This window comes from Protopterus annectens, chromosome 11.part0 (assembly GCF_019279795.1).
Source record: "Protopterus annectens isolate FY-2018-M chromosome 11.part0, PAN1.0, whole genome shotgun sequence".
Taxonomy (NCBI): domain Eukaryota; kingdom Metazoa; phylum Chordata; order Ceratodontiformes; family Protopteridae; genus Protopterus; species Protopterus annectens.
Genome location: NC_056745.1, coordinates 702,595,300 through 702,612,639, shown reverse-complemented (window position 1 = coordinate 702,612,639; position 17,340 = coordinate 702,595,300). Strand labels below are relative to the sequence as shown.

General features: G+C 39.4%; 1 protein-coding gene across 4 annotated transcripts; it reads right to left on the bottom strand.

The window, feature by feature from the left end:
• Nucleotides 1–1,112: 1,112 nt before the first annotated feature.
• Nucleotides 1,113–15,339, bottom strand: SINHCAF (SIN3-HDAC complex associated factor). Of its 4 annotated transcripts, none has more exons than XM_044088158.1 (6): nt 15,213–15,339; nt 10,674–10,815; nt 10,030–10,129; nt 5,636–5,762; nt 5,222–5,372; nt 1,113–4,752 (listed from the first exon to the last, which is right to left on the bottom strand). In XM_044088158.1, exons 2-6 carry the CDS (start codon nt 10,799–10,801, stop codon nt 4,593–4,595), a joined length of 666 nt encoding a protein of 221 aa, XP_043944093.1. In that variant the 5' UTR covers nt 10,802–10,815; nt 15,213–15,339; the 3' UTR covers nt 1,113–4,592. The 4 variants fall into 4 exon arrangements, with proteins under 4 accessions (XP_043944093.1, XP_043944094.1, XP_043944096.1 ...); XM_044088159.1 differs by lacking the exon at nt 10,030–10,129 and adding an exon at nt 8,268–8,367 and having other exon boundaries at nt 15,213–15,335; XM_044088161.1 differs by lacking the exons at nt 10,030–10,129; nt 15,213–15,339 and adding exons at nt 8,268–8,367; nt 13,782–14,216.
• Nucleotides 15,340–17,340: the final 2,001 nt, after the last annotated feature.

Here is a 17,340-nt window from a genome sequence, read left to right as displayed (position 1 = left end):
ACTGTCATAGCTCATAGTTTCTGGCATATTCTAAGGCAATCCAGTCAGCTTGGACAACATGGTGGATAGACCATGATGTTTTGCCAGCAATGGTCTTCACCTGGCACCTCTAGGCTTTCAGTTGCTGGCTAAAGTACTTACCTCCCCCATAATGCCTTTTTAGGCAAGGTCATATCAAAAAAATTCTAGACATGAAAATACAAAGAAACTAAGGGTCATGAGTGCGAGACAGAGAGAGTGAGAACAAACCAGTCAGTTAACCCCAGAAATACATAAAAAAAAGTCAGTAAAATGCCACTAAGTTAATGAAGGAAACATACAGAAAAAGAATGATGAATATCTGCAACAAGATCCTTAGAGAGTTAAATTAGATCCATTTCAGTACTGTCTAGCTCTGAAGTCACATCAATAACCTTTTCCGTTATCTGTCAAACAAGATCGCAGCTGAATGCTTACTACTTGCTTTAAGATCCCCACCAACAAAGGGAAGGCTACAGATCAGGCAATATTCTCTGGATTGCCTGAATCAAAGCCATCTTTTTCTTTTTCAAAAGAATAACCAGGGTTGCCTTAGGAATTAGTCCCACCTCAAGTAGGGAAGAGAAACTAAAGGAGGTATATAGCAAGTCTAAAGGAGATATATAGCAAGTCTAACACCAACCAAAAAGCAGACTCAATTCAATGAGGGAAAGAAAAAAAAAAAAAAAATCATCCAGTCTGGTGGTTTCTACTGCTGAACTAATGAGAGCAAACATGGCTGCAAAATACAGGGCAGCCAAGTCACATTATTCAGAGGATGAAAATACATAGACCCTTTCTCATTAGGCATGGAAGTTCAAACAATGAGCATTTACCAGCACACATCCTCTTCAAAACGAGCTTCATTGGAAATAGCAAGTTGGAGTAATGCTACAAGCCAAGATACCTCGCATGCGATACCGGTCATGTTTACACAAATCCAGTTTTCTAGCCGAAATAGTACATCTCACCATAAATAGTAAATCTCATCACAGGTAGTCAAAGAATTGCTTTAGATATTGAAGTATGTCATGTTTTTGAGTAAAAGTTTGCAATTGTGACAAACAAGTACACATTACATTCAGAGAAAAATGTTAAATAAGGCTAACTTTTATTTAATATCTAGTAAAAATAGGATTACAAGAATATGAACAGTATAAAAAGTACAAAAAACAGGCTCCATAAATCTTTTTTACTACAATAAAAAAGTGCACGACTACATACATCCTGTGAGACTACAAAATAACTACAAAGGCAGGGCTGGAAATGCTGTCAGTGGCTGAATTGTAGGAATAAATAAATAATAAATACAAAACAAGTAAGGCTTCATATTACAGTATATTCCAGAACTAAAACTGCTACCCAAAATGAACACAAATCCAACACAGGGACTGACCATGCTGGAAAAAAAATAAGCCAGACAAGAATTGTTATTTTGAAATTATGGTTCTCTACAGCAGTCAAAATGTTTGAAAAAACAAAGAGCAGGGGGACTGTGTTTTTATGGTAAGGTGGGAAGATCCTCCTGTCACAAAAAGCTTCTCTTAGAGAGACAAATATGCAATGAAGAAAGGCGGTATGTTTACAAGGGATTTAACAAAATTATTTAAACACAGACTTGTCTGTTCAGTGAAGCCAGGTCAGTGTTGGGTCACCCCAACACACAATCATTTTTTAAATGGCATACGTTTTGGAAAAAAAAAAAAGTAGCAATTCAGGAAAAATAAGGACCTTTAATAGCAGTTCAGTCATTTAACAGCTCTATGCCTTAAACTAATGAGTGCCACACAAACAGTATGGCATGCATTTCATATTATAACACCTGCATTTTTCAAATAAGCAGAAAAAGTGAAACAATAGTAGAAACGGGTACAAAAAAATTTATCACTATGTACGGGGTATAAACAATGAGCAAATGCAGGCTGGCAAATGTTCCTGCCTTGCATAGGAGATACTAAGCTTTCAGATATCACGATTCTTCTCGTACCAGACGAGTTCAAAATTTATTCTGCTCAAAGCCATTTTCCCCATAATAAAATATACAAAAAAACAAAAAACAAAAATTTCTGATGTTTGCAAACAGTTTTACAGTGCAAACAAAGCCCTTCATAATACTGTTGCTTAATTATTCAGCATACGACAGAATGGTGGCCACATATGAATTTCCGAGTACTGGAGAGGGTCTACACACAAACGAGTGAAGTCATTCCTGTTCACACCTCCTTCAATATACAAGCTAAGCACAAAAATTAATGCAAGTTAACAACTCCCACATATACTGCTTTAGTGCACAGAATATTTAGTAGCACTACTATAAAATAAAAGCCCCATTAGATGCACACACATTCAGTCTTAATATGGCAAGACTGATCTGACTAGACTCAGGCAGGCACTAATGTGTCTAGCTCCATGTTATGGTTCACAAAGCATAAAAAAAATCCTTCTACACAGAATTATTTAAGGCGGTATGTACTTTTAACCTCTCTACACACAAAGTTGCAGTTATTGTCAAAGAAAGTGGGACAATGATGCAAATAGTATTGTAAAAGCACCCAGTATCAAAGCAAAGATTAAAATTTCATATTTGAAAAGAAAATGCACAATTAAAGGTCTCATGATTTAAGTACATTACAGCTCACAAGTTTGCAGGGGTACACTATGAAAATGACAGGAAACTGGGTGAAAGAATTAAACTACAGAATTAATACTTCTATATCCCAGTATAAAAAGTTTTTTTGACTGCTGTATTCTGCAATATGGAGAACTTGCAACATACAAACAAAATGCATACGGTTCTATTTGAAGAAGTAGGACAGCTCAGAAGTCCAAGCAACTGAAACACAGATCAGTAAAGAAATAAAAAAAGGAGACCCAACACAATGTTGTAAAGCATTCCAAAGAGAGAGAGAATGGTACTGGACATTAAGACAGAGCAGCTATAACATCTCAAATGGTGCAAAGTACATAAAAAAAAAAAAAAAAAAAAAAACTAAAAGCAGTCTCAGGAGAACCTGGTTGACAAGGACACAAATGTTCAATTAACCTAATGACAAAGGAAGAAGTATCTGAAGGACACTGGAAGACAAATGGAGCAATTTTGAGAATTAAAAAAAATAAAAGAAATTCTAGTGAAAGGCATTTTAATTCAGTGGGACATTAACCTGAATGCAGCAAAAGAATATCTGCAGACCTGATGGGCCAAGCAGTCCATCTGATGCACAACATACTAAGCCCTCACAAAACAACATACTGCAAAGCTCCTGAAGTATGCAACTGATACTGGCATCGGATGCAGAATCCTATCAAATGTACTGATGTAAAAAAGGGGATCAAGGCACTTTCAAATGTTATGAGTAAGACTGCAAAAGACCAATAAACCAATTTAACAACCTGAAGGGTAAATACACCTCTGATTCATCTTTAAAATGCAAAGAAAAACACATGAAATGCCATGACACCAACTGTCTGTGTCTTACTTCAAATTCTGTCTGCCAGTATGAAAAAGCCCATCAAAAATGACTGTACTCCCAATAATACTACCATTAGCAGACATGCTGCAGCATAACAGCAGTAGACAGAATGCCCACTACTTATACCTTTAGTCTTAACTAAATACCATGGTCTGCCAATATGAAAAACCCATCTTAAGAAAACCCAGCTCCAATAATACTGCAACAGCAGACAAGATGTGGCATAGCAGCTGTGTCACAAAACACTCACTTGTTACACAATACAAGTTAACTTAGTGTTATCTAAAAAAAAGAAATTTTGACATAAACCTTTTTATCCAATTCCCTAACACTATTTTCAACATAACTAGACATAAAAACAGAAAATTACAAACAGAAGACAGGGCTCAAAATTCCATTATATACACAAAAATCTAAAAAGGTCCACAAAACTTACAGTGACCTACTCTTAATCAGACATTACGTTTAGCACAACTTTATTCTAAAATGAATTAGAAACATTTCTGCAGTCAAAAGGAGGGGAAAAAAAGGGAGGGGGGGATGCCCAGCATGGCACAGTACAAAGTGCAAGAGAACAGACAGATTTCAAGTTAGGGCCTTACCACAAAAACACACAGTGGTGAATATATTCACCAATACAAATCGATATAAATAAAAAGCCTTTATTCCTCTATCGCTAATGAAATCTTTACTGGCCAACTTATTTTAACTACCCGGAAGAAGAAAAAGAAGAAAAAAAAAGGGGATCTTTGTCAGTATGTCAGCATTACAGTATCTTCTTCTCAAGACAGTTTTACATGGAGTAGAAAAAGGCGAGCCTATGAAAATGAAAAGCACTTTTACAGCAGCAAAAACTTTTTGCTAAAAATATTCCACAGTAGGTTTTTTTCCACATAAAATGTACAGTCTTTAGGTCTTTTATAAAAACAAAAAATTAACATATTTTAGAACATATAGATACAGAGTTTGTGAGAACGAATATATACAGTCTTTTGGCAGTTTAGCATGGGTTCAAAACCGATAATTATTTTGGTATTTCCAAGTTTGATGCCCAAGTCCACATAGCTGCACATTTACATAAAAGGGGAGGGGCAGATGTGGGGTTCACCATTCATCACTGTGAGGGATGGAGGGAGACTGGATCACTTGCTGCTCCTGCTTTTCTGCAGCAGCCTTCTTACTGCAGCATGGCTTGAAAAGATGAGTGTCAATAAGCACCTCCCCAAATCGTCCTTTGTAGATAATGCCACAGCACACCTTCTGCCTATTAAGGAGGAGACAGAAATTAAAATAAGAATCAAGCAAGACAAGCATCTATACAGCCTACTTTATCCAAAACTGTGGTATCAGACCATCTACTGTCTTTCAGTTACCTACAGAAAGGACTGTGTGTGGCGGCATATCCGATGCCACTTACACCCCCACCACACCACTGCATGCCCTGCACTAGGTGTCAAACAATATCACATCTTTTAAAAACTATTCTAGGAGAGGATAACATATGCCAACCAATGTAACCACACGAAAAGGACCCCTTTTATGTTCCAGTGAGGGGAAAACAACAACTTCAAGAACTAAAAACCTCCAATTCCACTATTAGCTACTGGACTGTCAACTTCCTAAACTGTAAATACCTTCACAAATCCATGCAAGTCAAAACTAAACTTCTTACAGTCAGGCCCATGATTAATTTTAACATATGCAAGTTAGGAAATATGCTTTCATTGGTTTACCTTTTCCAATACGTAAGATCCAGAAATGAGAATACTGGAGTTCTGCTGGACCTGGAACCCATCTCTGTGTCAGAGTTGTCATCAGAGTGATTACTGTAACTGGGAGACTGAGCTGGGGAAGCACTCGATGTGGTACTATGAGCATCAGAGTCTGCAACACATCAAAATGACATTATCAGATGTCGACAAAATCTTTACCATGGGCTGCACCTACAGCACACAGGCCTCAAACACAGAAACTATGCCTACAAAACAAAAATCATTAATCAGGTCCCAATTTCTGTAATGTCAGCCCATATTCTGACATCCCCTCTCTCTTGAAAATGTAACCTAGAGTGAGAGAAGCCTGCATGTTACCCCAACATTTAAATGCAAGACTTCAGCACTTACAAAATGTAGATAAAAGGAACTTACTTTGCCGTTTCAGTTCTTTCTGCAGCTTACTGATCTGACTGCACTTCTGCCTTCTTGAAGACAGGGACTTAAGTTTCTTTGGCTTCATTGTAGTCTTAATGCTGGGTCCTGCACGGGCATCAACCACCTGCAGAACAATACACAGCTATAAGATCACGTCAGCAAATTATAAACACAACAGATTACAAATCTGCATCAAAAAAATTTGCATCACTTGCATACAGAGGAAAAACCAAAACATGCCCATCCCTACAAACGGGTCTATTGATGTTGCAAAAAAAGGGGTCTAGAGTATTCCTGGTGCTATTTGACTTGCTATACTGGGTCAGAGAATGCCTCGTATGCCAACCTTTTAGCAATCTGTAAGATACAGAAGTATCGGGGTATAGTAGGCCCTGTAGCCTTTTAGTATGCATCTCTGTGGGTGTTCCACCTGTTGCATGTGTCTGGATAGATATATGTTAGAGAGGGGGGCATTATATTCAATGACAGGCCTAATGAGGGCTGTGTAAAGCAATAACATCCCCAGATGTAAGCACAGCCCTTTTGTTAATAAGCTGTGCAATACAGGAGAACTTTGTCAAAATTTAATGGGATTTAGCACTTTTATTCGGATGGGGTTCTACTAGGAATGAAAAACACCCACATAAAACAAGCTTAAACACCCTAAAAAGGTAGACGTGACAGAAGTGTTAATGCTTCAACCAGACCTCGAGGAACAAAAAAAAAAAAGTAATACAGGCCAAGAATTTAAACAGATTTGCCACAATTCTCTACAGAGTAGAGAACTTTGCCAATCACCCCCCCCACTGTCCAAGAAGACTTAAAGACAAAAACTTTGTAAAATCTTCAAATACTTAACCCCAAAGACAGAACTTATGCTTTTCCACCCCACCAAAACTATTGCCTCGGCTGCTCTTTTCTCCATCACTTCTGCCAATAACGCACAAATCTCCTCGGTATCACAAGCTAAACTACATGGTGTAACACTTGACCAAAACCTAAAGTTTGACAAACATATAGCACAAACCATATCCAAAGTCCATAAAAAACTGGGAACCCTATACCGCTGCAAAAAACTAACCACAGTTACTATATTCAGAGCTCACCTTCTCTCTATATTGCTTTATGCATCCCCTGTATTCACAGACCTTAGACAATTTGTGTAGGTCTGTCTTGGTTATGTAATAAAATAGCCAAATTCACAACCAACTCTAAATTTCCACACCCACCACTGTCACTCAATAAAACAATTTTTAAGTTGACTTATATTAGGAACCTGGGTGGGAATCCCCAGATATGCTCAGAATTAGTCCAAAATGACAATAAATACACCAAACCCACAGACCTTGCCAACATCCTAGCTAGAAAAACATTTTCTATAGCCCACCTAATCATGAAGGGATTCACATCTAGATCAGGGGAGGTCATTGTGCCTCTTTACTCATCAGGCCCATAATTGAGTGCAATGCCCCTTTTGGGATGTACCTTACCAGACACCTGCAGCAACTGGAAAGACTCCAAAAGTACCTCACCAAGAGAATCAAAGGGCTCAAACAGATGCCATATGCTGCCCGGTTAAAGAAACTCCAGCTCTACTCAGTGGCATACCACCAGCTCAGAGGCGATTTGTGCCCGACGTATAAAGCCATGTCCAACCCAGAATTAATGGACATGCTACACCTCAGAAAATCCAAATCCCATCGAGCTATGGGAGAGACTTGAACCTCAGCACTGAAATAAATAGGACATGTTGGAGGGACAGATTCATAACCCAGAGGCTCCCTTCACTCTGGAATAAAATCCCAGTCCAGGTTAGGCAGAGTCCCTCATTGACTCTCAAGAGTAATCTTGATGAGTGGATGGGAGATTGTAGGTTTACGCCGGGTATCACTTCTGTGATACTGTTAGAGGCACAGTATACTAACCTCGAAAAAGGGCATAGCAAAATTAATTTAAAATGGGTGGCGAAAGCCAAACACACTCTGGCCAGGCTCATAAATGCCCTAGGGCAGATAGCCTAGTATGAACCTATGAACATAGGTGTGCGCTTCTTACGGACGAGTGCAATAGGTCACGAGTCTGACAACACAGATACTTTGAGGATATGGACATTACAGGGAAATGCATGCCACGTTCAAAACTGCTGTAAACTGGGAATCCCATTTCTCAGCTTTATAGGGATCTTGGACAAGTGTCAGGTGTGTGTGTCTGACAGTGTAGGGGGGTGACATACTTACAAAAAAGCAAACTGCAATGAAAATTCAACCTTGCTTGCATACACAAACTCACTCAGTATGTGGAATAATTCTTGTGAATTTTTCAGCCACAATCCAAGACAGAAGGACAAACAGAAGGAGATAAACACCCTAGTCAGACCAATATAAATTGAGAGTATTCCAGCATTCCATTCGGAAAGGCAAGAGAGTCCTAGTAAGTGTAAGAAGCACGAGGACAGAAATCACAGAATACAACATCACTAACTTTTGTGCCCACAAGTCCTGCTCCAGTTTTCTTTGTCAGAAATTTAAACACAATGTGTCAATAATGCAGTCACTTTTCTCCCACCCATACATATTATCAAAGGGAGTAAACACTAGCCTAAGAATAGTACTCTTTGCTCAATACATACATGATTCCAGTTCTTTTTTGATCCCGCAGGTAGTTTCTTCCACCTTTTCACCAAAAGGACACAAGCATTGCAGATGTCCCCCGCGCGAGTTTCGTGCAAGCTAAAAAAAAAAGTCACAACATTAAAAAAATGTACAGATTTGCGGGGGGGGGGGGGAAGAGTATATTCACACACAAAATATATATGGGCCTCTATCTCAAAAGGGAGATATTTTCTACAATACCATGGTATTAAAAGTAGATCAGTTCTTGAAAGGGTCACCCTGTTCCTGCACAGGGCCAAATCCTGTAGACCAAGTCTATAAACTTTTTTCACTACAATGAGGACACCAGAAGATTTCTGCTCTCCACAATACCATGCAATTAAAATGGTTCAAAGACAATTTGTTTAGTGGGCCTCAATGATAAGCACAGGAATTCCTTTAGCTGCTTGGGGAATTCCCAGATATGCTCAGAATTAGTCCAAAATGACAATAAATTCACCGAACCCACAGACCTTGCCAACATTCTAGCTAGAAAAACATTTTATATAGCCCATCCTAGCTAGAAAAACATTTTATATAGCCCAGCTAATCATGAAGGGATTCACATCTAGATCAGGGGAGGTCATTGTACCTCTTTACTCATCCCTCATCAGGCCCATAATTGAGTGCAATGCCCCTTTTGGGATGTACCTTACCAGACACCTGCAGCAACTGGAAAGACCCGAAAAAGTACCTCACCAAGAGGATCAAAGGGCTCAAACAGATGCCATATGCTGCCCGGTTAAAGAAACTCCAGCTCTACTCAGTGGCATACCACCAGCTCAGAGGCGATTTGTGCCCGACGTATAAAGCCATGTCCAACCCAGAATTAATGGACATGCTACACCTCAGAAAATCCAAATCCCATCGAGCTATGCGCTCGAGAGACTTGAACCTCAGCACTGAAATAAATAGGACATGTTGGAGGGACAGATTCATAACCCAGAGGCTCCCTTCACTCTGGAATAAAATCCCAGTCCAGGTTAGGCAGAGTCCCTCATTGACTCTCAAGAGTAATCTTGATGAGTGGATGGGAGATTGTAGGTTTACGCCGGGTATCACTTCTGTGATACTGTTAGAGGCACAGTATACTAACCTCGAAAAAGGGCATAGCAAAATTAATTTAAAATGGGTGGCGAAAGCCAAACACACTCTCATAAATGCCCTAGGGCAGATAGCCTAGTATGAACCTATGAACATAGGTGTGCGCTTCTTACGGATGAGTGCAACAGGTCACGAGTCTGACACAGATACTTTGAGGATATGGACATTACAGGGAAATGCATGCCACGTTCAAAACTGCTGTAAACTGGGAATCCCATTTCTCAGCTTTATAGGGATCTTGGACAAGTGTCAGGTGTGTGTAGGGGGGTGACATACCTGCAATGAAAGTTCAACATTGCTCGCATACACAAACTCACTCAGTATGTGGAATAATTCTTGTGAATTTTTCAGCCACAAACAGAAGGAGATAAACACCCTAGTCAGACCAATATAATTGAGAGTATTCCAGCATTCCATTCGGAAAGGCAAGAGTCCTAGTAAGTGTAAGAAGCATGGAGACAGAAATCACAGAATATAACATCACTAACTTTTGTGCCCACAAGTCCTGCTCCAATTTTCTTTGTCAGAAATTTAAACACGATATGTCAATAATGCAGTCACTTTTCTCCCACCCATACATATTATCAAAGGGAGTAAACAGTAACCTAAGAATAGTACTCTTTGCTCAATACATACATGATTCCAGTTCTTTTTTGATCCCGCAGGTAGTTTCTTCCACCTTTTCACCAAAAGGACACAAGCATTGCAGATGTCCCCCGCGCGAGTTTCATGCAAGCTAAAAAAAAAAAAAAAGTCACAACATTAAGAAAATGTACAGATTTGCGGGGGGGGGGGGGAAGAGTATATTCACACACAAAATATATATGGGCCTCTATCTCAAAAGGGAGATATTTTCTACAATACCATGGTATTAAAAGTAGATCAGTTCTTGAAAGGGTCACCCTGTTCCTGCACAGGGCCAAATCCTGTAGACCAAGTCTATAAACTTTTTTCGCTACAATGAGGCCACCAGAAGATTTCTGCTCTCCACAATACCATGCAATTAAAATGGTTCAAAGACAATTTGTTTAGTGGGCCTCAAAAAGCACTTGAGCTTAGAGAAAAACTACACAACTTATAAGGGCAGCTTCTTCAAGGAAGAGAATAGGTTACCATGGCAGTGACAGAAATGTGTACATTTCCAAAAAGTGCAAACTCTCAAAAATTGTGAATAGACCCCCCCCCGACAGCCAATTTACCTACACTAATTTAAAGAACTGCTTACTCCATATGCCACCGAAAAGTTCAAACTTTCACTAAAATGCAGCAAAATGATTTACCCAAAACAGCTCTGGAAATCTTTTTCATAGCGTTTGCTGTCCGTAAATCGAGAACTGGAAGACTTGGCCCGGCAGATACAGCAGCCATCTAAACTTCGGTACATCTTCGGCTTGTGGAAACCAAACATTCTGAATAGCTAACCTGAAAGGATGACAACAGAATTTGTAATATAAATGTTAGACATTAAAAACAAAATTACAATGTATGTAGTTTACTCTAAAACCCCATTTAACAATTTAAATATTTATTATAGCACCCCAACAAAGCTAGAATAGCAGAGACATTGCAAAAAAAAAAAAAAAAACAAACAAAAAGAAAGACAGACTGAAAAATAAATAAATAAAGCCAAGGGTTTGATTTTTTTACTGAATCAAAATGCTGAGTATACAAATAACTGAGAAATTCAAAGCCCTGGATGAGGGAAAGACTGTGCATACCACCTAGACAAGGCATTTGACCCAATTCTCCCACTATGGTATTAGAGAAACTCTTCCCAATTGGGAATTAACCTCTAATATTACCAGATGGGTAGCCAACTTGCTCACCAACAGGACACATACTACAAAAGTGGGAGACTTCAACCCTAGCAAAAGACCAGTAACCATAGATGTACCACAGGTTTCTGTACGGGGCCCCTTAGTATTCAGAATTTCTCAGAAGTCTAGGCAAACTGATGGCCTGTGGCTGACCAAGGTCCACAAAAGACTGCAAACTAGGAGGGGAAACCCCCCCCCCCCAACAAAGTTTGTACACAACACACATGGTTAATGCAGGCAAATGCTTGGTGCCAAAGCCATGGATTAAACTTGAATGCATTACAATTTCCTTGGGAAAACCAACATCATTGCTAATTACATTATAGACAGCAACCCCCCCAAAGTGCAGATGCAGTGATACAAGAGTTGGGTACTCGCATTGACAGCAACCTGAATTCCTATGTGGCACAAAGTAAAGGCATCTCATCTAGATTGAAGGATGCTATTAAATCTATTATACCAAGCCTTCTGACCAATAATAAGAGTACAATGCTCCCTTGTGTATGTACCTCACCAGACACATGCAAAACTGGAGACCAGAGGGTTTCTCACCAAGAAATTACAGATTACACAAAACAAGTCTTAGCCAGAAAGACTGGAAGCTTTGCCACCATGCTCAGTTTATTACTGTTTGCTAAGGGATGACATGTGCCCGATTTACATGACAAACCCTGACCCGACCCTGAAAGAAATGCTACAAATTCGTAAATCAAACCGCTGTCATTTCTCTGGAACAAACTTCCTATTTGCATGAAATAGAGCCCCCTCCCTGACAATCTTCAAATACAACCTAGATCAATAGATGGGTGGCCGCAAATTCTCTCTGGGGGTGGTGCCTATGTTTCTCCTGGACAGGGACAGTCATTACTTTTACCTCTGTAAACTTCACTCACATAATCACAAGGCAACCCCTGACTGCTAGCTGACAGCACCAGTCATTAGCGCACACCAACGAAAGTCAGAAACATTGATTACAGGGTGGCGAGACCAAATAATGGACAAGGCACCCACAACAGCAAGTGCTAGTCATTTTACAGTGTATGCTTTCTCCCTTTGCAATTCAAGCAGTACATTCAAGTAGTCTGCACTTCCTCACAATTTAAAAACAGAATATTCAAGCCACTTATCCAACAAACTGAAGTATAACTTCTTACATTTCAAGTAAAAATACTTATGCTTTAGAATATAAAAAGCATCACTATCTGCATCCTTATCTTGATTACATACATTGTACAGTGTACCAAGTGCCAATATGTGTGCCACCAGAACCGCTTCTGACTTACTAATACAGCCAAGTAGAGGTTCCACTAGGACTGCACACCATGGTGCTGGTTAGATAGCTCACAAAATGTTACTTTGAACAAACGCCAGGGAGATAATTCAAAGTGTACACAAAATACCACTCTACAACTGGCAACGGCGGAATCTACATAGTCTAAACAATGTTACTCAGGTTCCCTCAAACACTGGTTAAGCAACTGTGTCATATTATAACAAACATAAAAAGGTGTCTGCAATCACTACTTGACTTAGCTAGTCAAAGACCACTCTCGCCAATGTATATTTTAGACTAATTCGACTTGACCAATTTTACTAATTATATATATATATATATATATATATATATATATATATATATATATATATATATATATATATATATACACACACACATATATATACACACATACACACACAGACATATATATATATATACACACACATACATATACACACACACACGATCAAAGTATACATACCAAAACTAACATCGATAATTGCATACAGCCATAAATTATGCTACAATGCTCCGTGTCGTAATACATTATCACGCCATAAAAAACACTGCGCACGGTGCTCGTGATTTTCTCCAGTTATTGCATTAGTTATCACCAGTGACAGCGGTATTGCCACGCTATTCGATCATTCCCGTGCATAATCCTGTCACCCCCTCCCAAAAAAGGCCACAAGGAACACCGTACATATCCAAGGAATACATTTGCAAATATATCTCTATCAAGGTAACAGTCATACCTAAAACTATTACGCACTTGCAACACGTGTTGCCAGGTGAGTGCGAGTCATGCATATAGTTAATTTGTAATCAAATCACTAATTGCAGTTAAGAAAAATATCCCGTAGATCTACTTTTAACAGCCACTTATAGAAAAACTAATTGAGAAAGAATAAGGAAAATGCAACCTAATCAAGATTAACACATGCAAAGTACCACTAACGCTACAGAAATGAAAGCGCCCCAATTAATGCTATATCTGAACCCGAACTCCACCACGAGCAACATAAACCGCATACAAAGTCAACTAAAAAGAGGAAATTGTAAGCATAACTACGTTTCCATTTAAACGTAAGGGGCCCGGACTGAAGACCAGCCATACAAAGCTGTTCCTCATTACATTATCCTGACGTAATTCAAACATGGCAACAGCGCTTTTACTTCAGAGACACCCCGGCAGACCTCCAACAAATAGAAGACAAATGCTACTGTTTTACAATGCTGCACCAAGCACCTTAACTTGCACATCAGTGTACATTTCAAACCGGAAAGCCCACCTTGTACAGCCTGGCTGCCATCTGAAATTAGTCGGGTAGGCAGCAGGGTACACACACCTACTTCTTTCAGCGATCAGCATGGTCCTGCAAATCTGCGCTACGACCTCCCAATACACACTAGAACGGGAACGCTGGAAAAGTACCCTCGTTGAATACAAGCCTCCCAATCTGGCGGTTCACCAACCAAAAAGTGCCCCAAATGACAAGCAAGTGTCGCCTGGTGCAGTACCGAAATTCCAATGGGAGCAGCCACGCCAGCTGCGTGAGGGACAGCCTCATTGCCCTCTTTGTTTTCAACCCGCCTGCCTACGTGAAGCCCAGCAGACCTGGCTGCTGAAAACTTGCACAAGACCGTGCTACTCACTGAACTGTACCGTGCTACTCACTGAACTGTACCATCCTGCTACCTAAAATTGCAATCATTGAAGGACTGCAACAAAAGAAAAGACTAAAACAACAAAAGAACAACTTGCTAATGAGGACGCTGTACTTGAATATGAACCCGCCCCCACCACAAGACGTTGCCACCATCATCATCATCCTCAAAACTACCTCGCGGCGTGTGCAACAAGCCGAGATACCCACAATTCTAAACTTTTAAGTAGGCAATATTATCACATATTGTTATAACCAGCCCATGACAAGCTGTCGCTGAAGTCAGTATAGACAATCCTGGAGTAAATAAACCAAACACACTCGTCTCTGTAACATCACAATAAGGGCAGTTCCACTAATGTGTAATAAAATAAAGGAACAACTCCGTTAACGACAGGTCAACGCCTAGGATGACAACACTATTATAAACTATAACAAGCCACCGAATCTAGCAAAATACTAATGCTGAAGCTGTTAAAATCAAGTATCACACTTCACATATCCACGTTGCTTTTATGCTAACACAGTGTGCAAACACCCCCGCCCCCTTCTACTGACAGAAACAGCATTACAAATACACGCATCTGAGCATGGCTTAGTCAAGACAACACGTTAAAAGATACAAACATTTATTAAACTTAAACAATATGCACAACTTTATTCCAATCGGACATAAATCCAAGCAAAAAAACAAAACAAAAACACTATCAGAACGTATGGCCCGCTTACTTCGTACATCTTCAATCACCTTAAACGTTACTGCTGCACGATCCAGGCTTTCACCACTGGTAGTATTAGTAACAAAAAAAAAAAACACTTACACGTTTCATAGTAAGTCTAATATACCACACAAACAATGAGTGCCAACATTTTGCATGCCCAACGTCTGCAACAAATTAGTTCAGAACTTCTCCGCGCGGTCTCAATCCAACAAGCTAACTACACGCACGCGACAACTATTACCCAAATCCTCCTCTAACATATTGGTACATCCTTGACTACAATGTCCTATAAACATTTTCAACCTCAATTTACCGAAAAAGAAAGAAAACACACCTCCAAACAGTTGTTATACTTGCTTGCACCTATTCTTCCCGTCCACCGCGTTGTTGATGTCTCGTTGTTCTGTCTAGAGTATTTGGTTACACTATATGCGCAGGCGCTATTCCCACGCCACAATCTACTCAATCAAACTCATTTACATGCGTTTAACTACGTCACGACGTTCATAGAAGCCCTTGCCCTTCTATGGGCGAAAGTCTGCGCGGGAAATGAGGGATGAAAAGTTACCATGGTAAATACGTCATGCTTAAGGTACAGAGATAGCTTTCTAATATGATAGCGGGCGTAGTTGTGGTGGGCTGTGCTATCCAAATAATGCTACCTAATTACAAAAATATTCTCTATAGCTGTACTCATTATGCTTATATAATGCATTGAATGTGTAATTTTCAGTGTGTTAAGAAAATTATAAAATAGTTCACCGATATTCTCTTCGGGTTGATGTGTTAGAAATGTCTTTTAACTTCGACGCAGGAGTATAAATGTCTGTCGTATTTACTGATTTTCTTTTTTGAAATAAACGCGTAGAACGTTATATCGACTTTTCACTTCAGTGTTGAAAATGTTACGTCTATAATCCATTTGCATAATGTACTTGCCACTAGGTAGAATTCATAATTTACGATTGAAAAGCAGAAACATAATGGAAATTCAAAACAACGTTCCTGTATAAATTAACAGTGACCCTTTCTGAATTAAGTAATCCCCAACGCATGTTTTGTTCAGTTTAAGGTATATACTTAGTGGTCACTATAAAGTGAAGACTGCTTAGAGATGTGCATCTGGAATTTTTAACGTTTCCATTTAAAGTCAAGCAGGCATGCGTAGATTAAACCGGGTTCCAGATAGAAAACAATTTGTGGGCGGTGCGCATTTACTGTTTGTGAATATAGCGCCTACGTTCACGCTATCCCTGAGCAACGTACCTCTAAACTATTCTTAGTACCTGCAGAATCGGGGGAAATATCCAAGTCAGGGATAAAAAATAGTACTATTAACTTGAAAAGTCGGCAGGATAAGAGAATGTGAATTAATAAAACATTTGAAGTAAAATAAGTCTATGGACCATAATGCCAATGAATGCCAGACCCAGCATTTATTAAGTCATGGCCGTCCTTTGCCGTAAGTAAAAGGGCTCCATAGCAGCCCCTTCACTCCACCCGGTGCCCCCATCCGGGTCTACCTACAGCCAGATTATTTTTTCTTCGTTTATCTCACAGTTTTTGTATTTATTCAGTACCTTTCAACTGTCCAGATTTTGGTTTGTTTTTTTTTTTTTAAATAAAATTATGTTTTTCTGGCAAATCATTGAGGGTTGAAGTTAGAACGTAATGACTGACGTTTGAGTTGCAGACTTCATGCCCTTAGAAAATGTAGGTACTTCTTTATTATAGCAGCCCCCGGCGATAACGGCCTCGGGCGATGCAGTTAAGTGATTACGTAAATTGTGTATATTGTCTATATTGTAATATGAATGTATTTATATAATTTTTGGACCATTGTACCTGTTTTGTACTTACTTGGCAAGACTGTGCTTGTGCAAAGGAAGGCAGCATAGACTCATAGTTGGCATATTCCTTAGTATTTGCTTCAGTATTTATTAGCCTAAAGTTTTGGATTTGTGTGCATGTTTCCATGTTGGAAATGTTAGCGATATAAAGTGACAGCGTAAGTATTTTTACCGAGCCCATGATGTAGTGTCTCTAGGAGTACAATCGATACTCTCAGATCTTGCTGTTTTAGTTCAAAATTGGAGGTTTAGGGAGAGAAGGTGGTGGATTACACTTAATGTCGGCAGGCTTCTTTTACTTAAGAAAATGTACATTAATTCGCATTCTGTTGTTCTGTCAACTTTTCACGTTGATAAGTGTCCCTAATTGTTTTGGGGTTTGCCTCTGATTGTGAAGTCAAGAGACTGAGAGCTACAACTGTTTTCCTGTTTGTAAAGTGCTTGACCAGTTATTGTAGCGGGCTACACGTTTCGTTTTTACTTTTAAATATGGTTCAGAGTGTTGTCTGTGGCACAGTTCAGATTAATCGCCCTGTTTACCTGACTGTATCGCCAAGGCCACCGTCGCCAGGGCTAGGGTTGTCACCTTTTCAAATGCTCAAAGTGGGACAT

Bases quoted from the DNA above. Each gene is read 5' to 3' on its own strand.
- SINHCAF (XM_044088158.1), bottom strand. From the start codon at position 10,801: ATGTTTGGTTTCCACAAGCCGAAGATGTACCGAAGTTTAGATGGCTGC. The intron at 10,130-10,673 runs GTAAATCATTTT...TTTTTTTTTTAG, and splicing joins GATTTCCAGAGCTGTTTTGG to CTTGCATGAAACTCGCGCGG. The intron at 5,373-5,635 runs GTAAGTTCCTTT...GATGTGTTGCAG, and splicing joins GAAAGAACTGAAACGGCAAA to ACTCTGATGCTCATAGTACC.